This window comes from Crocodylus siamensis, chromosome 6 (assembly GCF_052110815.1).
Source record: "Crocodylus siamensis isolate JL-2025a chromosome 6, ASM5211081v1, whole genome shotgun sequence".
Taxonomy (NCBI): Eukaryota; Metazoa; Chordata; order Crocodylia; family Crocodylidae; genus Crocodylus; species Crocodylus siamensis.
In genome coordinates this window covers 3,340,374-3,356,003 of record NC_143400.1, presented here as the reverse complement: position 1 = coordinate 3,356,003, position 15,630 = coordinate 3,340,374, and the positions used below count along the sequence as shown (strand labels likewise).

The following is a 15,630-nucleotide window of genomic DNA, read 5'->3' as shown; positions in this document are numbered from 1 at the left end:
TCAACCCCAACACAAGGGCCATCTGCTTTTGCCATGAAAAAGGAGACAACCCAGGTGTCCGGGCCCCCAGACCGCCAGCTCTCAGCCACCTTGAGAGCGCAGAGTAAGGGAGCAAAGATGCCGTGAGGCCCCTAGAGCAGTCTCAGCCGGGGGGGGACCCCCCGAAAAACGGAGTGCAGGGAATCGAACCAAATCCAAGCAGCTTTGCCTGGGCAGGGGCCAGGCCCACACACCCGCCCCCTCCAGCCCCACTCACCCGCTCTTCTCTCCTCCGAGATGAGCTGCAGCAGCCGCTCCCTGGGGCTGGAGCCGGCTCCTGTCCTCCAGCTGGCGATGCCCTGGGGTTGGACCTGGCTGGGCTGAGCTGGCTTCTCCTAGGTCAGCGGCCTCCTGGCTTTGAGCACAACTCTGGCTCCCCGTCCCTGGGGCTCCAGCAGACCCCCCTGCCCCCAAGCTGGGATGTGGAGGGCAGAAATCAGCTGCCATGAAAGGGGGGCTCTGCACAATTGGTGGGGGGGGCCCAACCGGCCCAACCCACAGCTGGAGCAGGGAGCTTTGGAGGCCCCAAGCCTGGGAGCCAGCCCTTTGTCTCCACCAAGCAAGCGTCTGCCCAGCCTAGGCCGGGGGGGGACCCAGAGCCTAGCCCCCCACCAATGGGAGCCTGGACAGATCCAGCAGCATAAAGTCCTTTAATCGTAAAAATATAGACTCTCTCTCAGCCCCCGAGAGTGGGGCACTATAAAAACACTGTGCGGGTCGAGGGGGGCAGCAGGGGGGCCGGGGACCCGGGTGTCAGGAGCACACGGAAACACTGGTGGCAGCCAGGGCGCAGACGGGGGCGTGGCCAAAAAAGGTGGGGTTGGTGAGGGGGTGGAGCAGCAGCAGGAACAGGGCCACGCCCAGCAGGTAGCAGGCGGCCAGCAGGAGGCGCTGCGGGTGCTCCAGGGCTGCGCCCAGGGCCGGGAAGCCCATGGAGTTGCAGAAGGAGTGACACAGCACCGGCCCCACCAGGTGCCCTGCGGGGGGAAAGAAGGGGAGGTATGTCAGGGGGTGGGGAGGATCACCCCAGCTGTCCCACAGCCCCCCACCACGCGGATAGCAGGGAGCTGGGAGAGAACCCAGGTGTCCGGGACTGAGCCCCACCTCCCCCAGCCAGGGATCAGGGTGGGGGGCAAGAGCTGGGAGAGGGTCTGGGTGTCCGAGCAGTCAGTGGCTCCCTCTAGGGGGTGGGGGCGGCCCCTGTTTCAGGGGCAGGGAGCTGGGGGAGAACTCAGGTTTCCCGGAACAGCGGGAGGGAGTGGCAGTGGGGCTGCCCAAGGGCATGGGAGCCGGGTGGAGGGGCAGAGAGTCAGGAAAGAGCCCAGGAGTCCAGCTCCGTGCCAGCTCCCCCGCGGGCACCCACCTGTGCGGAGGAAGATGAAGGCCGTGTAGGCCCCAAAGACGGCCGTGTAGGAGAACTGGAACGCTGCGGGCAGGAGACAGCACCTGCTAGAGCCCCCCACCAACCCCCTACCCCATGCCAGGGGCTCTGGGCATCCCCCCAAAGCCAAGCCCCTCAAAGCCAGGGGGGGCCTCAGAGACCCGACCTCCCCCCGTGCTGAAGCTGGGTCCTACCTGCCGAGAGAAAGATGCTGCCCACACTGCCCTGGCGGAAGCGCAGCTGCTCGATGACATGGTGAAAGTGAGCTGAGGGTGGGAGAGGCCGTCAGCTGCCCCCCCACCGGCATGGGCTCCCCCACCCCCACCTCCCAGCTGCCCCAGGGGCTGCTGGCAGGGGCTGGGGGCATCCCCATGCTCCACCCTCCCCCGCCCAGGTAGGGGCCATGCCAGAGCCCCGAGTGTCTGGGGGCATTGGCGGGGGCAGTCGTATGGACAGACAAGCCAAGCAGGGGCAGCTGGACAGACACACCAGGGTAGGAACCAGCGTGACTCGACAGACGCAGCAAGGTAACTGAACAGACAGACAGCTGAGCCAGAGTAGAAGGGCTACAGCAGCTGGACAGACTGGCAGACAGAAAGGATGGGACAGGGACTGGGGCAGCTGGACAAAGCAGAGACAGAGACCGAGGTGGTGGACAGATGGACAGACAGATGGGCAGGCTGGGATGGAGACCAGGGCAGCTGGACAGACAGACAGGCCAGGACAGGGACCATGTGACAGTCAGGTCAACTGGACAGAGGCAGGGCCAAAGTGGCCAGACACACAAACGAGGGGCCAGGGGGCTGGACACAGACAGACGGGGGCAGGCCTCAAGGCCACCGGACAAACACAGACGGGCAGAGGCAAAGTGACCCGTGGCTGGATGCGCGGACGGACAGACGGGCCGGGGAAGGGGGCTCCAGACCCAGCGTGCCCCCAGGGGCTGGGCGGGGGGACTCACCGACGCCGAAGAAGAGGGGGCAGGCGAGCACGGCGGGGCCGGGGCCGGCGCAGGGCAGCAGCACGGGCAGCATGCAGGCGCGGAAGACCAGCTCCTCCGTCAGCGGCGCCACCACCTGGTTCCGCAGCCAGCGCACGTCGCCCGCGCGCCGCGCCCAGCACCGCGGCCCTGCCGGGGACACGGGCACGGGTCAGCCGGCCCTGCCGGGGGTTGGGGGGCACGGGTCAGCCCGCCCTGCCGGGGGGCGGGAGCCTGGAAACCCCCCGTGCCCCAGGAACGTGGCAGGGGCAGGCACTGCCATCCCAGGCTCCTCGGCCGGCTGCCAACCTCTCTCCCGGCATCCCTGAAAGCCACTTCCCCGCCGGCCATCCCGCACTCCCGGGGTCTCTCTGCCCCGCCTCGGCCTTACCTAGCACGACCTTGACCCCGGCCAGCCAGTCCCAGGGGCCGTCCATCAAGAGCTGGGTGAGGGGTCCCAGGAACAGGACCTGGCAGAAAGCAGAGGGCGCTGTCATGCAACGCCCCCCAGACCCAAAACCCAGCCCCCGCCCCGCACGTACCATGGTGAGCAGCAGGGGCAGGACGGTGGCCGGCACGATGCCCTCCAGCCGGAGCCCCAGCAGGGCGAGCAGGGGGACGTCTGGCTGAGCGGAAGAGGGGCACGCGTGGGTCAGCGGCTCGACGCCCGAGCCCCCGCCGCTGCGGAGCACGGGGCGCCCGCCCCCCAGGCCCCCGCCGCGGGCAGGGTCCTACCTTAATGCCCGCCAGCTCCTTCCACAGCCAGACGAAGAGCGGGGACAGCCCCGAGACCACCAGGACGCTGGTGAAGCGCCGCTTGATCACGGCCGGGTGGTCCCTGCAAGCACCGGACGCCTGGGCTCTAGGCCACGCCGCCGCCGCCCCCCGGGGCGGCAGGGAACCGGTCCCGACCCCGACCCCGCGGCCCGTCACGGTGTGGGGGGGCCCGGGCCCAGCCCTGGCGGGGGGCTCACCTGGGCAGCGGGCTGCGCCACACGTAGAGGCTGCCCACGTAGCAGCAGGCCAGGCCGAGGCAGCCCAGCAGCGCGGCGGCGCAGGGGCCCCAGCCCGGCCCGGCCCCGGGACCCGAACCTCCGGCCCCGGCCGCGCGCCCGCCCGGCCCCGGCATCGCCCCGCCCCCCGTGACCCCTCGCGGGCGGGGCCGGCGCCGGAAGCGGAAGCGGCGCCGGAAGCGGAAGGGTGGGGTGAGGCGGGGCGGGCCCCAGGTGGTTTTCCGCTCCCCGGGTTCGGGGCCGCCCCTAGCCCGACCCGCACATCCAGGACACCCCCAAACACGGGGTGCTTACGTAGTCAGGAGCCCCGGATCCAGCCCCCCAAACTGGGATGGTCCCGCTCACCAGCCCCCAAACCCGGGCCCCCCACATAGGTGACCTCTGAGCCTGACCCCCCAAGCCCGCGGCACCCATGTAGTCAGCCCCCTAGCTCCAGGGGCAACACGGCCCCTGCCACCTCCAGAGCCCCCCACGCCTCAGCCTCCTGAAGCTCCCCCTCCCCTGACTCCAGCCTCAGCCCCCCCACCCCGACAGCTGCAGCTCCCCCGCTCTTCTTCCAGCCCAGAGCCCCCTCCTCTGCCACCCCCCACCTCAGCTGCTGTCCGATGGGGGAGGGCATCCCTCACATTGCAAGACTGGGGGGTCCCACACACTCTTGCTCAAGGGGAATGCCCTTTATTGGGTGCGCATGGACAGGGATGGGGGAGTCGGGGGCACATTAGGACGCCCACTCAGACAGGCTCCGTGTCTCCTGCAGCCACAGCTCATCGGCCTGTAGGGAGCAGAGGAGCATTCATTGGGGGAAGGGGGGCACTTAGGGCATGACCTCTGCCCCCAACTGGGGCAGAACCCGGGCATCCAGGCTCCCAGTGCCTCTTGCTCCACCCCCCCAGCCCCCACTGCCCTCCCAGCCTTCCTGCACCTGTGTCCTCTCCCTGGCATGGGGGAAGCACGCAGGTGTCCGTGCCGGCGCTGAGTAGGCATTTGTGCATGCATGTGCTTGTGCGCTGCCCCATGTGTTTGTGAACATGCCTGTGCATGTGGATGTGTCTGCCTGTGTGCATGTCCGGGGGTTTGCAGACGAGTGCCGCAGGGCCTGCGTGTATGCAGAGCTGCACACGTGTACATACAGGTGTGCTGCACGTGTTCGACCCCCCCCCCCACCGGACCACCTGCATGTTTGTGGGTACATACATGCGCGCCAAGTGTGATCCAACTTCCCCCCTACTCCATCCCATCTCATTTCACCTGACTCAGATCCTGGCTGCTCCCAGTTCGGTCTCTGCTTTGGCCCTGCTCCGGGGTCCCGCTTGCCCTCCTGCTTCGCTTTGGCTCTGGTTCTTCCCCTGCAGCTTCTCCAGGTGCAAGGGCAAAGGTTGGGGATAGAGGGCACCAGTGACCCCCCTCAACACCAGGGAAAGCTCAGTCACCCCAAAGGACTGCGGTGCAAGGGGCTGAGCCCCCTCTCAATCTGCCCCATGGGGAGAGGGAGGCGGGGGGGGCCAGGAAGGGCAGGCCTAGGCCCTTAGGCAACCAGACTCCAGGCCAAACGCTTCCGGGGGGGTGGGGTCCATGGGGATGCAGCATCCACTCCAGTCATCCTTACCGGGCTCAGATCTGGGGGTCCCAGTGTCCCCGGATGCTTCCTCTGGTAAAGGTGACTGCCCTGGGGAGGACCCAGCCCACAAGGGCTGAGGGGGGCACCTGGTTAGTATGAGGGCTGCTGGTGCCTCCCATCCCATTCTGGGCAGATGGGGGGGGGGGGGCAAGGCTAGGCAGGGCAGCCAGATGTGGTTAGATGGGGGAGTAGATGGACACATAGGAGTAGATGGGGGAGCAGATAGATGGAAGTAGATGGGGGGCAGACAGATGGACAGACGTACAGGGGTAGATGGAGCAGGCAGACCGACAAGAAGCAGGGGGAGATGGGGAGGCAGACGGACAGATGGGGGCGTAGATGGAGCACAAATGGAGGAGTGGACAGACGGACGGGGTCCACATACCCCTGGGTCGGTGCAGGACCTGCGGGGCAGGCGCCGCCTCCGTGTGACACCCGTCAGGGCCCTGCTCAGCGCCGCCACCAGCTCCGGGGTATCTGAGACCTGCAGGTGGAAGACACCCCGTCGTCGGAGTGGGGGATGGGATTCCCCTTGTCCGCCCGCCGTCCCTGCCCCCAGCACCCCCGTCCCCAGGCTGCCACAGCCCAAAGCCTGAGAGGCGCTAGCCCAGGCAGACAGGGGTGGGCGACCTGAGGCACAACCCCTTCCCTAAGAAGGGGGACCCAGGAGTCCAGCTACCTGCCAGCTCTGCAGACAAGCCCTCCGGAAGCGGGCACTGGTGCTGCTGCTCACCACGCTGGACACGGCCTCCAAGACCACAGGCAGGGCCTGGCACAGCCGGCGTTGGCTCTGGGGGGCACCAGAGGTGAGGGGGAGGGGAATTTACTACAGGTCAGAGCATTAGTGAGAGCCTGTACCCCACCCAGCACCCTGTGTTCAGAAGGCAACCCCAAGCTGGGGGGTCCAGGGAGGGGTGGAGAGCACCCCTGCTGCCAAGCCTAGCATACAGCCCCTGGGGGGTGGAGGGGATACTGGGAGTACAGCACCCCCTGCTGGGCCTGCACCAACAAAGCAGCCCCCCACACCCTTCCCATGGTCCTGCGGGGTGCAAAGAGGCCCAGCCCCTCCCTCCAGACTGAGCCCCATGTGTGCTATGACCCCCCAGCACCCACCCTCTGCCTGCAGGCATCCTCCTCCAACGCGGCATCCACAACCCCCTGCACGGCCTCCTTCACTGCCCCCGCGCTGCACCCCAGGATCTGCTCCACGTGGGACACGAGCACTTGCCGGGTCCCTGGGCATGGCGTAGTGGGGGAGAAACATGGCATTCAGGCAGTAAGGGGTTAACTGGGGGGAGGCCAAGATGATAGGGGTCAGGACCCTGGCTTGGGGGCCCCTGAGATCTCTGCAGCACAGACAGCCCCCCCGTCTCATAGTGGTGCAGATAGCTGGGGTCTATGCAGCCTCCTCGGAGCAGGATAGAGGGCCGGGGGAGGGGGCAGGGGGTGTCACAATTAACAACCCTCGGCTAATTGAGGCAACAGGTATCTGCACGCAGGCCGGGCCGGGCCAGGCAGGGGCAGGTATGTACAGGGGTCGCGGAGGGTACTCAGACATTGCGGGAGGGATCGGGGGGGTCTCGTGGGCATCGCAGGGGTGGTCTGCGGGGAGTACTCGCGGGTATCGTGGAAGTCGGGGGTACTCACAGGCATCGCAGACCGGCGGGTCCTGGGAGGGGTCTGCATAGCACAGCAGCAGGAAGAGCAGCAGGGTCTGGGGCTGTGCACCCGGCTCCGCAGCCTCCCCGCCGCCCCGGTGCAGCAGGTAGCGGGCGTCTGGCCTGGCGAGGCCTAGCGGGGGTACGGAGTGACTCCGCAGCAGCCGTCTCCCACTCCACCTCCCCCAGCACGTGGCCCTGGTCTCCCAGCTGGGCACCAGGCAGGCTCTGAAGGGTTGAGGGTGGGGGGGAACTGGGCCATACCCACCTGCCTGGGCTCTCATCTCGCCTGGAGGGGTCCCAATCCCTGCTGGAGTCTGGGTGGCTCCCGGTCAGAGCCCCATCCCCCCACATTGTTCCTATGGCCGTGAGCTCCCCTGTGCCCCCCCCCCGGGCCACAGCACCTTCTTTGGGGCCTGGTCCTGGATCCGGTGTGGCCACGTAGCCGTGTCTCTCCCAGTCTGCTAGGCGCACCGGGTCTCTGAGGAACGCGGCCGGCAGGGGCAGCCCAGCCGGGTCGTAGCAAAATACGTGTCGCTTGCTAAGAAACCAGGTTGCCACCAGGCTGGAGGCCCATGGGTGCTGGTGCCCCCCAGGCCCCCTGCAACTGGGGCAGTTGCAGCAGGACCCAGAGCACAGACAGGCGCTTATCCTGGGGTAGATGCCATGGAGGGTGTCCTATAGTCATCAGCCTGGGGCTAGGGCTGGAGCTAGGGACCCCTGGCCTGTGTCACTGGGCCCTGTCACCTGCCTCTCAGGGGGGAGCAGGACCCTGGTGTCAGCCCCCCGCAAGGGAGCGCCAAAGGATATGGAGACGGTGTTGAGCTGGGCAGGCTGGTTGGGCAGTGGCCGCAGGCAGGGGCACAAGGCAGCGGCTGGCACAAGGCTCAGCTCCCCACTGATGCCGGCCTCAGCCACCGCAGCGGGGAGCAGCAGGCGAGCAGCACGGCCCAGCACCGGGTGCAGCTTCCCGCAGGGCACAGGGGTACCGGGGGGCCCTGGCCTGCGTGCAGCGGGAGACAACACAGGGACACGGCCTGGACCAGGGTGCAGTGTCTGTCTAGACCCCCCCCAGGCTGGGATCAGGGGGAACCAGGCAGTACCCAGACCCCACAGGCTGGAGTCAGGGGGGCACTGGGTGCTGTACAGACCCCCCAGGCCTGGATCAGGGGCACCAGGCGCTGTACAGACCCCCTGGTGAAGTCAGGGCTTGCCACTGTGCCAGGCACTGCCCAGGCACTCATGTGCCCACTGAATCAAACACACATGTGTGCACATGCACAAAGACCCTCACCCCCTCAACACACACACGTGTGCACACAGATACCTACATGCACACGCAAGTGAGCAGAAGTGGATGCCCTTCCCCCCCACCCCTCACCCCCCCACTACAGGGCACCTTGGAGCATCTGGAGTTTCCAGCCCATGGAAAAAGCCATGCACACACGGCCTCCGGTTGGAGGCTCGGGGGCAGCTGGGCGGGCACCGAGGCCCCCGGGGCTGTGCCAGGCTCAGCTTGGCCACGCGCCCCGTATTTTTCCAGGGAAGTTGCGCTGGCCCTGCGGGAGCTGCAGCTTGGAGCAGCCGCCGCGCTTGGCAGTCCTGCACCCGCCAGGGACTTGGGGCTGTTCCTGTACCCGCCGTCCTGCCTGCATTGGCCTGATCCCAGCCTGGAGAGCATGTCTAGTACCCAACGCCCCCGATCTTGGTCCGGGGGGGGCGGTCCATATAGTGCCTGGCCCAGCCCCAGTCCTGGTCCAGGGGGCCTGTACAGCACCTGGCACCCCCCAATCCTGGCCTGGGGGTTCATATAAAGCCTGGTATACAAGGGTCCTGGTCTTGGCCATTAGTTACTGATCCTGGCGCTCTGTACTTTTCCAGGAAGAAGCCGGCAAAGCAAGGAGCAGCTGGAGCTGCCCCTCCCCGCTCCGTGCTGGCTGGCAGAGCTCGGAGCCAGGCACCAGCCTGCAGACACCCGCCCCCGCCAGCACCCACTGTCCCGGACACCCCAAGGTCAGAAGGGCCCGTTCTGGTCCCTCCGCCCTGCTGCAGGAGCTCTGCTCCTCCTGCCCCTCAGGGAGCACCAGGTGCCCTCGGGCCCCCTGCCCGGCCAGGGCCCGGCCCCCACTTACTGTATGTAACGCCTCCAGTCAGCCACAAGCTCGGTCCCGCTCAGGACACACACGCCAGCTTGTGACGCCTCGCTGCACGGCAGGACACGTGTGTCAACAGGGTACAAGAGCTGCAAAGCATCATGCCCCTGCACAGGAGCACTGTGCTACCCACCCGACACCCTCCAGGTGCCCCTAGGCCTGGACCCAGGATACACAGATAAACAGGTGAGAGCCACACAGGGGTCACCAGCCTACAGGGGGGTCACGCATGTGTGTGCATGAAGATCCCATGTGCTGTGAGTGGCATCTGCCCAGGCACAGAGGATGAGGAGGGCAGCACGGGTCTGCGTAGCTAGGCGAGGACACCCACCCCAGGCCTGTCCCAGTGACCCGAGGCCTGGGCACCTCCTGCCCTCATGTCCCGGTCACAGCCACTTGCTCACCAGTAGGTCTGGGCAGAGATGGCACCTTGCATGTTCACGCAGTAGTGAAACCTCATCTGCAGAGAGAAGGGGAGTGGCAGAGGTCAGCACAGGCAGCTAGGCACTGGCTAGACCCCCCAGGCTGGGATCACGGGGTGCCGGGCGCTGTGCAGACCCCCCAGGCTGGGACTGGGGGGCACCAGGTGCCATACGGGCCTCCCAGGCTGGGACCAGGGGGCGCCGGGCACCATACGAACACCCCAGGCCAGGACCAGGGGGCACTACCTTGGGACGCAGGAGGCTGACCCTGTGGATGAAGCTTTGCAGGGCCTGGCAGGCGGCTCCTGGCTCCCCAGGCTGCTCCTCCACCTGCAAGAGCAGCATAGAGGGGCTGAGGCCGCAGGCCCCAAACAGGGTCACAGCCGTGGCAAGGCTGCGGGGGCAGGGCCAAGCTGGCGGGGCCCCCCTCAGCCTCCCGCCCAGCGCAGGGGCCTCGCCACCAAGCCACGTGGCCCCAGTCTGGCCATGGCCCGTGGGGCTCGGCGCCCCAGAAACCAGGCCGCCCTGGCTATATTTAGGCACCCGCATCGCTGGCCTAGTTAGTGGCGCAGCCGCGTGCTGGGGCCCCACGCCTGGGAGCAGCGGGTAGCGGGAGGGCTCCCAAATGGCCACCCCTGTCCCCGTTCACGTGCGTCCTCTTTGCCCTTTGTCAGCTTGAAAGGGGTTGAGGGGAGAGTGGGGCAATGCCCAGGGGGACGGGGGACCCTGAGGGGTCTGTACAGCCCCCCGTGCCCCAGTCCCAGCCTAGGGGGCCTCTGTGATGCCCAGTGCCCCAACCACGGGCTGGGGGGGTGTACAGAACCCGGCGCGGCCTCATCTCCGACGCTCCCCGGGGCCTGGCTGGAGGCGCCGGGGCAGGCCGCACCTGGAAGGCCAGGTCGGGAGCCAGCAGCTCGTGGCAGCACACGTGGGCCTCCCGTGGGCTGACCCACTGCGCAGGGAGCTCGGCCAGCCGCCGCCCGCGTCTGCGCGAGGGGACACGCCGGTCTGCCAGCCCGGAGCGGAGCGCGGCGCGGGGCAGCGGGCTGGCGCGGCCTGGGCGCCGGCGGCGTGTGCCTCTCCAGGCCGAGGCTGCGGGCGGCGACTGCAGGAGACGGGCAGAGCGCGCCAGGGCCCCCGGCCGGGCCAGCAGGGACCCACGGGCCCCGCGCTGGAGCCGGCTCCCGCCCCGCGCCGCGGCGCACAGCCTCAGCCGGGGCCCGCTCCAGCACCTGCCAACGCGGCGGGCGCGTGCAGCAGCCCCCGGCCCCCGGCCCGCCCCCCCGCCACCGCCCCACGCACAGCACGTGCTGCCTCCACGCCCCCAACACCAGGCCCCACCCACTGTCCTGACCCTTCCCCAGGCCCCTCCCTCTCTCGCCCCCCCACATTCACCTGCAACCCTGCCCCACGCCCCTCTGGACCCCCACGAGGCCCCGCCAGAGCTGGGAGGCCCCGGGGGGCCGGGGGGCGCGGGGGGGCTGGCGGGGCCCCGGGCCGCAGGAGCGGGGGAGGGGCGGCACTGCGGCCGCCGCCCGATATAGTAACAGGCGGGCGCCGCGGCGGCTCGGATAACGCCCCCCCCCCCCCCGCCATGGCGGCCCCCGGGCTCTGGGCCTTCGACTACGAGGTCTATGGGGACGTGCAGGGTGAGCCCCCCGGCCGGGGGCTGGGGTCTCGCCAGGCTGCAGGAAGGGGGGGCCAGGCTCTGGGGGGGTGGGGGCCGCCCCCAGGACGCCTGGGCTCCCCCAGCTCTGGGGGGGGGGTGAAAGCAGGGCCCTGGGCTCCCCCAGCTCTGGGGGGGGGCTGAGAGCGGGGCCCCGGGCTCCCCCAGCTCTGGGGGGGGCTGAGAGCGGGGCCCCGGGCTCCCCCAGCTCTGGGGGGGGCTGAGAGCGGGGCCCCGGGCTCCCCCAGCTCTGGGGGGGGGTGAAAGCAGGGCCCTGGGCTCCCCCAGCTCTGGGGGGGGCTGAGAGCGGGGCCCCGGGCTCCCCCAGCTCTGGGGGGGGCTGAGAGCGGGGCCCCGGGCTCCCCCAGCTCTGAGAGCGGGGCCCTGGGCTCCCCCAGGGGGGGGGCTGAGAGCGGGGCCCCGGGCTCCCCCAGCTCTGGGGGGGGCTGAGAGCGGGGCCCCGGGCTCCCCCAGCTCTGGGGGGGGCTGAGAGCGGGGCCCCGGGCTCCCCCAGCTCTGCGGGGGGGTGAAAGTGGGGCCCTGGGCTCCCCCAGCTCTGGGGGGGGGTGAGAGCGGGGCCCTGGGCTCCCCCGGCCCTGGGGGGGTGCTTGGTCCAGCGCGGGGGCAGGGCGCTGGGCCCCTGCACACCGGGGTTGTGGGGTGTCTGGCGCCAGCCCGGTCCCGCGATGCGCGAGCAGGTGCCGGTAGCGCCCTCGGGCCGCCGCGTCCTGCCCGGCGGGGACAGGACCGTGCTCCAGGGCCAGAGGGGGTCAGGCGGCCCCCGTGCCGGAAGTGGGGCTGGCGTGATCTGTCCCTTTGCAACTCGCCCGTCTCCTTCTCCCCCCAGGTGTCTTCTTCAGGAAGGTAAGGGAGGTCGGGGGGGGGGCACCCCTGGCAGCTGTTGCCCTGGCCCAGCAGGCAGAGGCGGGAGTGGGGGTTGGGGACAGGGGCACCCACGTGAGCGGGTGCAGGGCAGGAGGGGGAAGTTCAGGCGTGGGCGCTGGGGGTGGCGGGGGGCAGGCTGGGGGTTGGGGGGGGCAGGCGTTGGGGCGGGGGCAGCAGGACGTTGCTGATGCCGTGCCGCTCTCCTCTTCCAGTACACGGAGGAGCAAGGCCGGAAGCTGGGCCTGGTGGGCTGGGTGCGCAACACGCCGCGCGGGACCGTGACGGGGCAGGTGCAAGGGCCCAGGGACAAAGTGGAGATCATGTGAGTGGGGTGGGAGTGCCCAGACCCCCGGGGCCGGGATGGGGGGAGGCGCCAGGCTCTGTACAGCCCACCCCCAGGACAGGACTGGGGAGTGCTGGGAGCTGCACGGGCTGAGATCGGGGTGCCGGGTGCTGTCCTGACCGTTCGGGCCAGGCCCAGGGGTGCCAGTTGCTGTCCACCCCCACCCTCGGGGATCGGGGCAGTGGGCACTATCCAGACTCTCCAGACCAGGATCGGCGCAGGGAGAGTCTGAAGGGGAAACTGAGGCACGCAGCAGAGACGGGGCAGGGCCTGGAGAGAGCCCAGGTCCATGCAGCCTCTGCTCGTCCCCTCTGCATGGGGGGGCATTAAATGGGGCCCCTGCAACTGGGGCGTCCCCCACGCGACCTGGCCGGCCAATCAGCACCAGGGAAATCTGGGTCTCATCCTGTGTCCTCCCCCATGCTAATTAGCCTGTTTAATTGCCTGGCAGGGGGAGGGGGGGCAGAGACTCCCCTTCACTGTCCTCCATCGCCCCTAGCCACCAGGGAGGTGATGTGGGGGGCATCTGCCATGGCAACCAGTGGGAAGATGACAACGGAGGGGGTTTCCATAGCAACAGGACCCCCCCCCACCAGTGCCAAGAGTAAGAGAAAGTGGGACAGCTGCCATAGCAACCAGGCCCCCTCCCCTCTGGGCCTGACCAGATTGGGGCTGTTACTGTGGCAATGGGGCATCCTTCATTCCCCCCATTGAAGGGGATGATAAGGGGGGGTTTCCATAGCAACCTCTGCCCCCTTCTTTCCCCTTCATCACAAGTGAGGGAGGTTGCCATGGCAACTCCCCCCCCCATCTCCTCTGGAGGTCCTGGAAGGAGTTAAAACAGGGGCTGGGGTCCCTTCAGGCCTGGAAGGGCAAGTGGGGCTGGGGGCGCGAGCAGGGGGGGGGCTGGTGCCCCCCAGCTGACGCAGGCCCATCCCGGCAGGAGGAACTGGCTGCGCAGCGTGGGCAGCCCCATGTCCCGCATCGACCGGGCCGTCTTCTCCAACGAGCACGAGGTCCGAGCCCTGGAGTTCACTGGCTTCAGCACCAAGTACTAGCCCAGCCGGAGCCCAGCACCCGGCGCCCTGCCCGGGAAGCCTGGCTGGCTGCGCCTCGCTGCCCACACCCCTGCCCCTGCGTCCCGCCCCGGGGCCCGAGCAGGGTCCCTGCCTGGCCCTGCGCCCCGCCGGGGGCTCAGTAAAGGAGAGAGCAAAACCCATGCGTGGCTCCTGTCTGCTGCTTGGGCCGGGGGGGTGCGCCTTGCAGGGAAGGGCGCTGTGTTTGGCAGCCGCCACCAGGCCAGATCAGATCTCGCGGGTAAAGGGGTCTTGCAGGGGCCCGGCCTGGCGGGGCAGAAGGGGAGGGCAGGGCCCCCAGCTCCACGGTGGGGCGTGCGAAGCCAGGGAGGGGGTGGCATTAAGCTGGGGGGACAGCCAAGATGGGCAGCCCCCATGTGCTGGGCGCTGCCCGGACCCCACTGGGAGACAGAGGGATCCCCCAGTCCGAACAGACCAGGGGTGCCAGGGGAAACTGAGGCACCGGGCAAGGAAGGGGCTGCTCCCAGCTCAGAGGCCAAGTCAGCGATGGGCCCCAGGCAGCCAGAGCCCAGTGAGCCGGTTCCCCTTGGCTGGATGTCGCGGGGGGGGGGGGAGCTCTGGCACCAGTGTGAACCCCCCGGGGGCTCACTCCAGATTGATACCAGATCAGGCTCCGCCCCATCTCCTGGTGCCACGCATGACAGACGAGCCCAGTGCCCAATGGCTGCACCCCACGGGTAGTGGGGGCAGGTGTTTCTCCCCAACTCAGCAGCTGTCGGGCTCAGCTGGAGTCTCGGCCGCCTGGGTTCCTCCCGGCACGGCAGGGGATGTGCCCGCGTGTGCGAGGGCAGGGGAGGCACAGAAATCCCCACAGGTGGGTGCATGGGCCCTGTGGGCAGGGGAGGGGGTCTTCACTGGTCCCAGCACCCCTGGGCAGGGGCAGGGGTAGGTGCCTGGCACCGCATGCAGGATGCTATGGCAGGTGCCCCTCACTCCCGACCCGCAGCCCCCGACTACACCGGAGCCCGAGGAGTGGAGAGATGGGAGACGCATCTGTTGGGCTGGGCCCAGACCCCAGGCGTCCCGCTTCCCAGCCCTGGTGCCCCCGCAAAAGCCCCCTCAGCGGCTCCGGAGCTTGCTGGACAACCCGGGTGTCCTGGCTCCGGGACCCCAGTGCTCTAGCCCACCAGGCTTGGGAGAAACCCCAGGTGTCGTGGCCCCCAGCCGCCCCAGCCCTCGCAGATTGGGGCTAGCACCCGGGCAGCCCCGCTGCCAACTTTGCCTCCCACCCACAGGGCAGGAGGGAGCCCAGGCATCCAGGCTCCCGCCCCCTGCCCCCCCGCCCACTAAACCTCTTACTGGCCACATGTCCTGGCTCCCAGCCTCTTCCTACTCTAATCCTCAGACTGGGGTCCCCCCCACTGCCAAGACCCCTCTCCCTTATCCCCCAAATCTGCCAGCACCCTCGGGGCACAGGGTTGTGCTGAGCAAGGGGGCACTGCGTTGGGTGCTCACACACCGCAGGGTCCGGGTCCGGGTGCGAGGCAGCACAGGGGGACTCAGCTTTCTCCTTCCCAGTTTAGCTCAGGCAGGGGCTCACCCAGCGGGTGGGGGGCTACAGCCAGAGACCAGCCAGCCAGGCGGACCTTCCCCCTCCTGCGGCCCTTGCCCTGGGGGAGCTGGGTCCCAGCCCCCCTGCAGCCAGGCAGGGAAAGCCTGGGGCTGTAAATCACACGGCCCCTGATGCTCTCCGGAAATGCTGCATTGGGTAAGTCGCGGGGTTTCTGGGATGCGGCTGGCTCTGGGGTGGTTTGGGCTGGGATCACAAGGCTTCTTGCTGGGATGCGGCTGGCTCTGGGGTGGGGCGTGGTGCGGAGCTCTTGATACAGGGATCCCCTGAAATGCAGCTGCCTCTGGAGTGGGGCAGCTGCTCATCTAGGGATGCCCTCACCCGGTGCCCAAATGCAGGCCCCAGGCCTATATACCAGACCCTCTGCCGCTGGTGCCACAAGCCCCCTGTCATGGGCCTGTGGGAGGGTCGGCGGGGGCCCAGGGTGGTCCCAGGAGCCAGAGGTGTCGCTGCCCTGGGGATCTCTCTTCACTTCCTGCACTAAACAGCTGCGCAGAGTCACCAGCAGCTATTGAACAGCTCCTGATGCACCCCACCCCAGAGGTGGCTGCATCTTAGGCCTTCTGTCCCCAGCCCCTGACCGCACCCCCCCCAGTCAGCTGGATCCCTGCACCAGATGCAAGGGCCCATATCCTCAGCCCACCCCCGCCGCCAAGAGCCAGCTGGATCCTAGCATCCGGTGAGGAGCCCCATGTCCCAAGCCCCGATGCCCCCCCAGAGCCAGACGGATCTGAGCACCAGGCAAGGGGCCCTGTATCCCCAGCCCCGACGCCCACCCCAGAAGCAGCTGCAATCCCGTGCTGGTT

At 68.8% G+C, this 15,630-nt stretch overlaps 3 protein-coding genes and 1 long non-coding RNA gene across 9 annotated transcripts in view; 2 read left to right on the top strand and 2 right to left on the bottom strand.

Annotated features, from left to right (window-relative positions):
• Positions 1 to 10,654, bottom strand: part of TOP6BL (TOP6B like initiator of meiotic double strand breaks) — a 133,144-nt gene extending 122,490 nt beyond the window's left edge. The window contains exons 1-13 of one of the 4 annotated variants that reach the window (XR_016443247.1): positions 10,150 to 10,654; positions 9,510 to 9,593; positions 9,246 to 9,301; positions 8,821 to 8,930; positions 7,500 to 7,691; positions 7,093 to 7,220; positions 6,678 to 6,821; positions 6,144 to 6,265; positions 5,710 to 5,820; positions 5,416 to 5,514; positions 5,019 to 5,103; positions 4,661 to 4,816; positions 4,039 to 4,184 (exon numbers count right to left, since the gene is read on the bottom strand). Coding sequence is in view for 3 of the 4 variants with exons in the window: in XM_090055002.1 (XP_089911128.1) it covers positions 4,177 to 4,184; positions 4,661 to 4,816; positions 5,019 to 5,103; positions 5,416 to 5,514; positions 5,710 to 5,820; positions 6,144 to 6,265; positions 6,678 to 6,821; positions 7,093 to 7,220; positions 7,500 to 7,691; positions 8,821 to 8,930; positions 9,246 to 9,301; positions 9,510 to 9,593; positions 10,150 to 10,654 (1,800 nt within the window). In the remaining variant the exon portion in view is untranslated. Of the gene's footprint in view, positions 1 to 3,938; positions 4,185 to 4,660; positions 4,817 to 5,018; positions 5,104 to 5,415; positions 5,515 to 5,709; positions 5,821 to 6,143; positions 6,266 to 6,677; positions 6,822 to 7,092; positions 7,221 to 7,499; positions 7,692 to 8,820; positions 8,931 to 9,245; positions 9,302 to 9,509; positions 9,594 to 10,149 lie in introns of those variants that run through there. The other 3 variants (XM_090055002.1, XM_090055004.1, XM_090055003.1) reach the window with 3 other exon arrangements.
• Positions 671 to 3,742, bottom strand: RCE1 (Ras converting CAAX endopeptidase 1). 2 transcript variants are annotated; one of them, XM_090055121.1, is made up of 8 exons: positions 3,374 to 3,742; positions 3,135 to 3,237; positions 2,942 to 3,025; positions 2,791 to 2,869; positions 2,382 to 2,549; positions 1,615 to 1,660; positions 1,403 to 1,465; positions 671 to 1,016 (listed from the first exon to the last, which is right to left on the bottom strand). In XM_090055121.1, exons 1-8 carry the CDS (start codon positions 3,526 to 3,528, stop codon positions 737 to 739), a joined length of 978 nt encoding a protein of 325 aa, XP_089911247.1. In that variant the 5' UTR covers positions 3,529 to 3,742; the 3' UTR covers positions 671 to 736. The 2 variants fall into 2 exon arrangements, with proteins under 2 accessions (XP_089911247.1, XP_089911248.1); XM_090055122.1 differs by having other exon boundaries at positions 1,615 to 1,686; positions 3,374 to 3,726.
• LOC149860505 (uncharacterized) lies at positions 6,329 to 9,291 on the top strand. Its single transcript, XR_016443268.1, has 3 exons — positions 6,329 to 6,554; positions 8,570 to 8,701; positions 8,839 to 9,291. It is a non-coding gene; the product is annotated as an uncharacterized LOC149860505 (long non-coding RNA).
• A 3-nt stretch (positions 10,655 to 10,657) lies between the features above and the next one.
• Positions 10,658 to 13,376, top strand: LOC149860503 (acylphosphatase-2-like). Of its 2 annotated transcripts, XM_090055211.1 has the most exons (4): positions 10,658 to 10,912; positions 11,777 to 11,793; positions 12,027 to 12,136; positions 13,101 to 13,376. In XM_090055211.1, the coding sequence occupies exons 1-4, from the start codon at positions 10,858 to 10,860 to the stop codon at positions 13,213 to 13,215; spliced, it is 297 nt and encodes a 98-aa protein (XP_089911337.1). In that variant the 5' UTR covers positions 10,658 to 10,857; the 3' UTR covers positions 13,216 to 13,376. The 2 variants fall into 2 exon arrangements, with proteins under 2 accessions (XP_089911337.1, XP_089911338.1); XM_090055212.1 differs by lacking the exon at positions 11,777 to 11,793 and having other exon boundaries at positions 10,883 to 10,912.
• Positions 13,377 to 15,630: the final 2,254 nt, after the last annotated feature.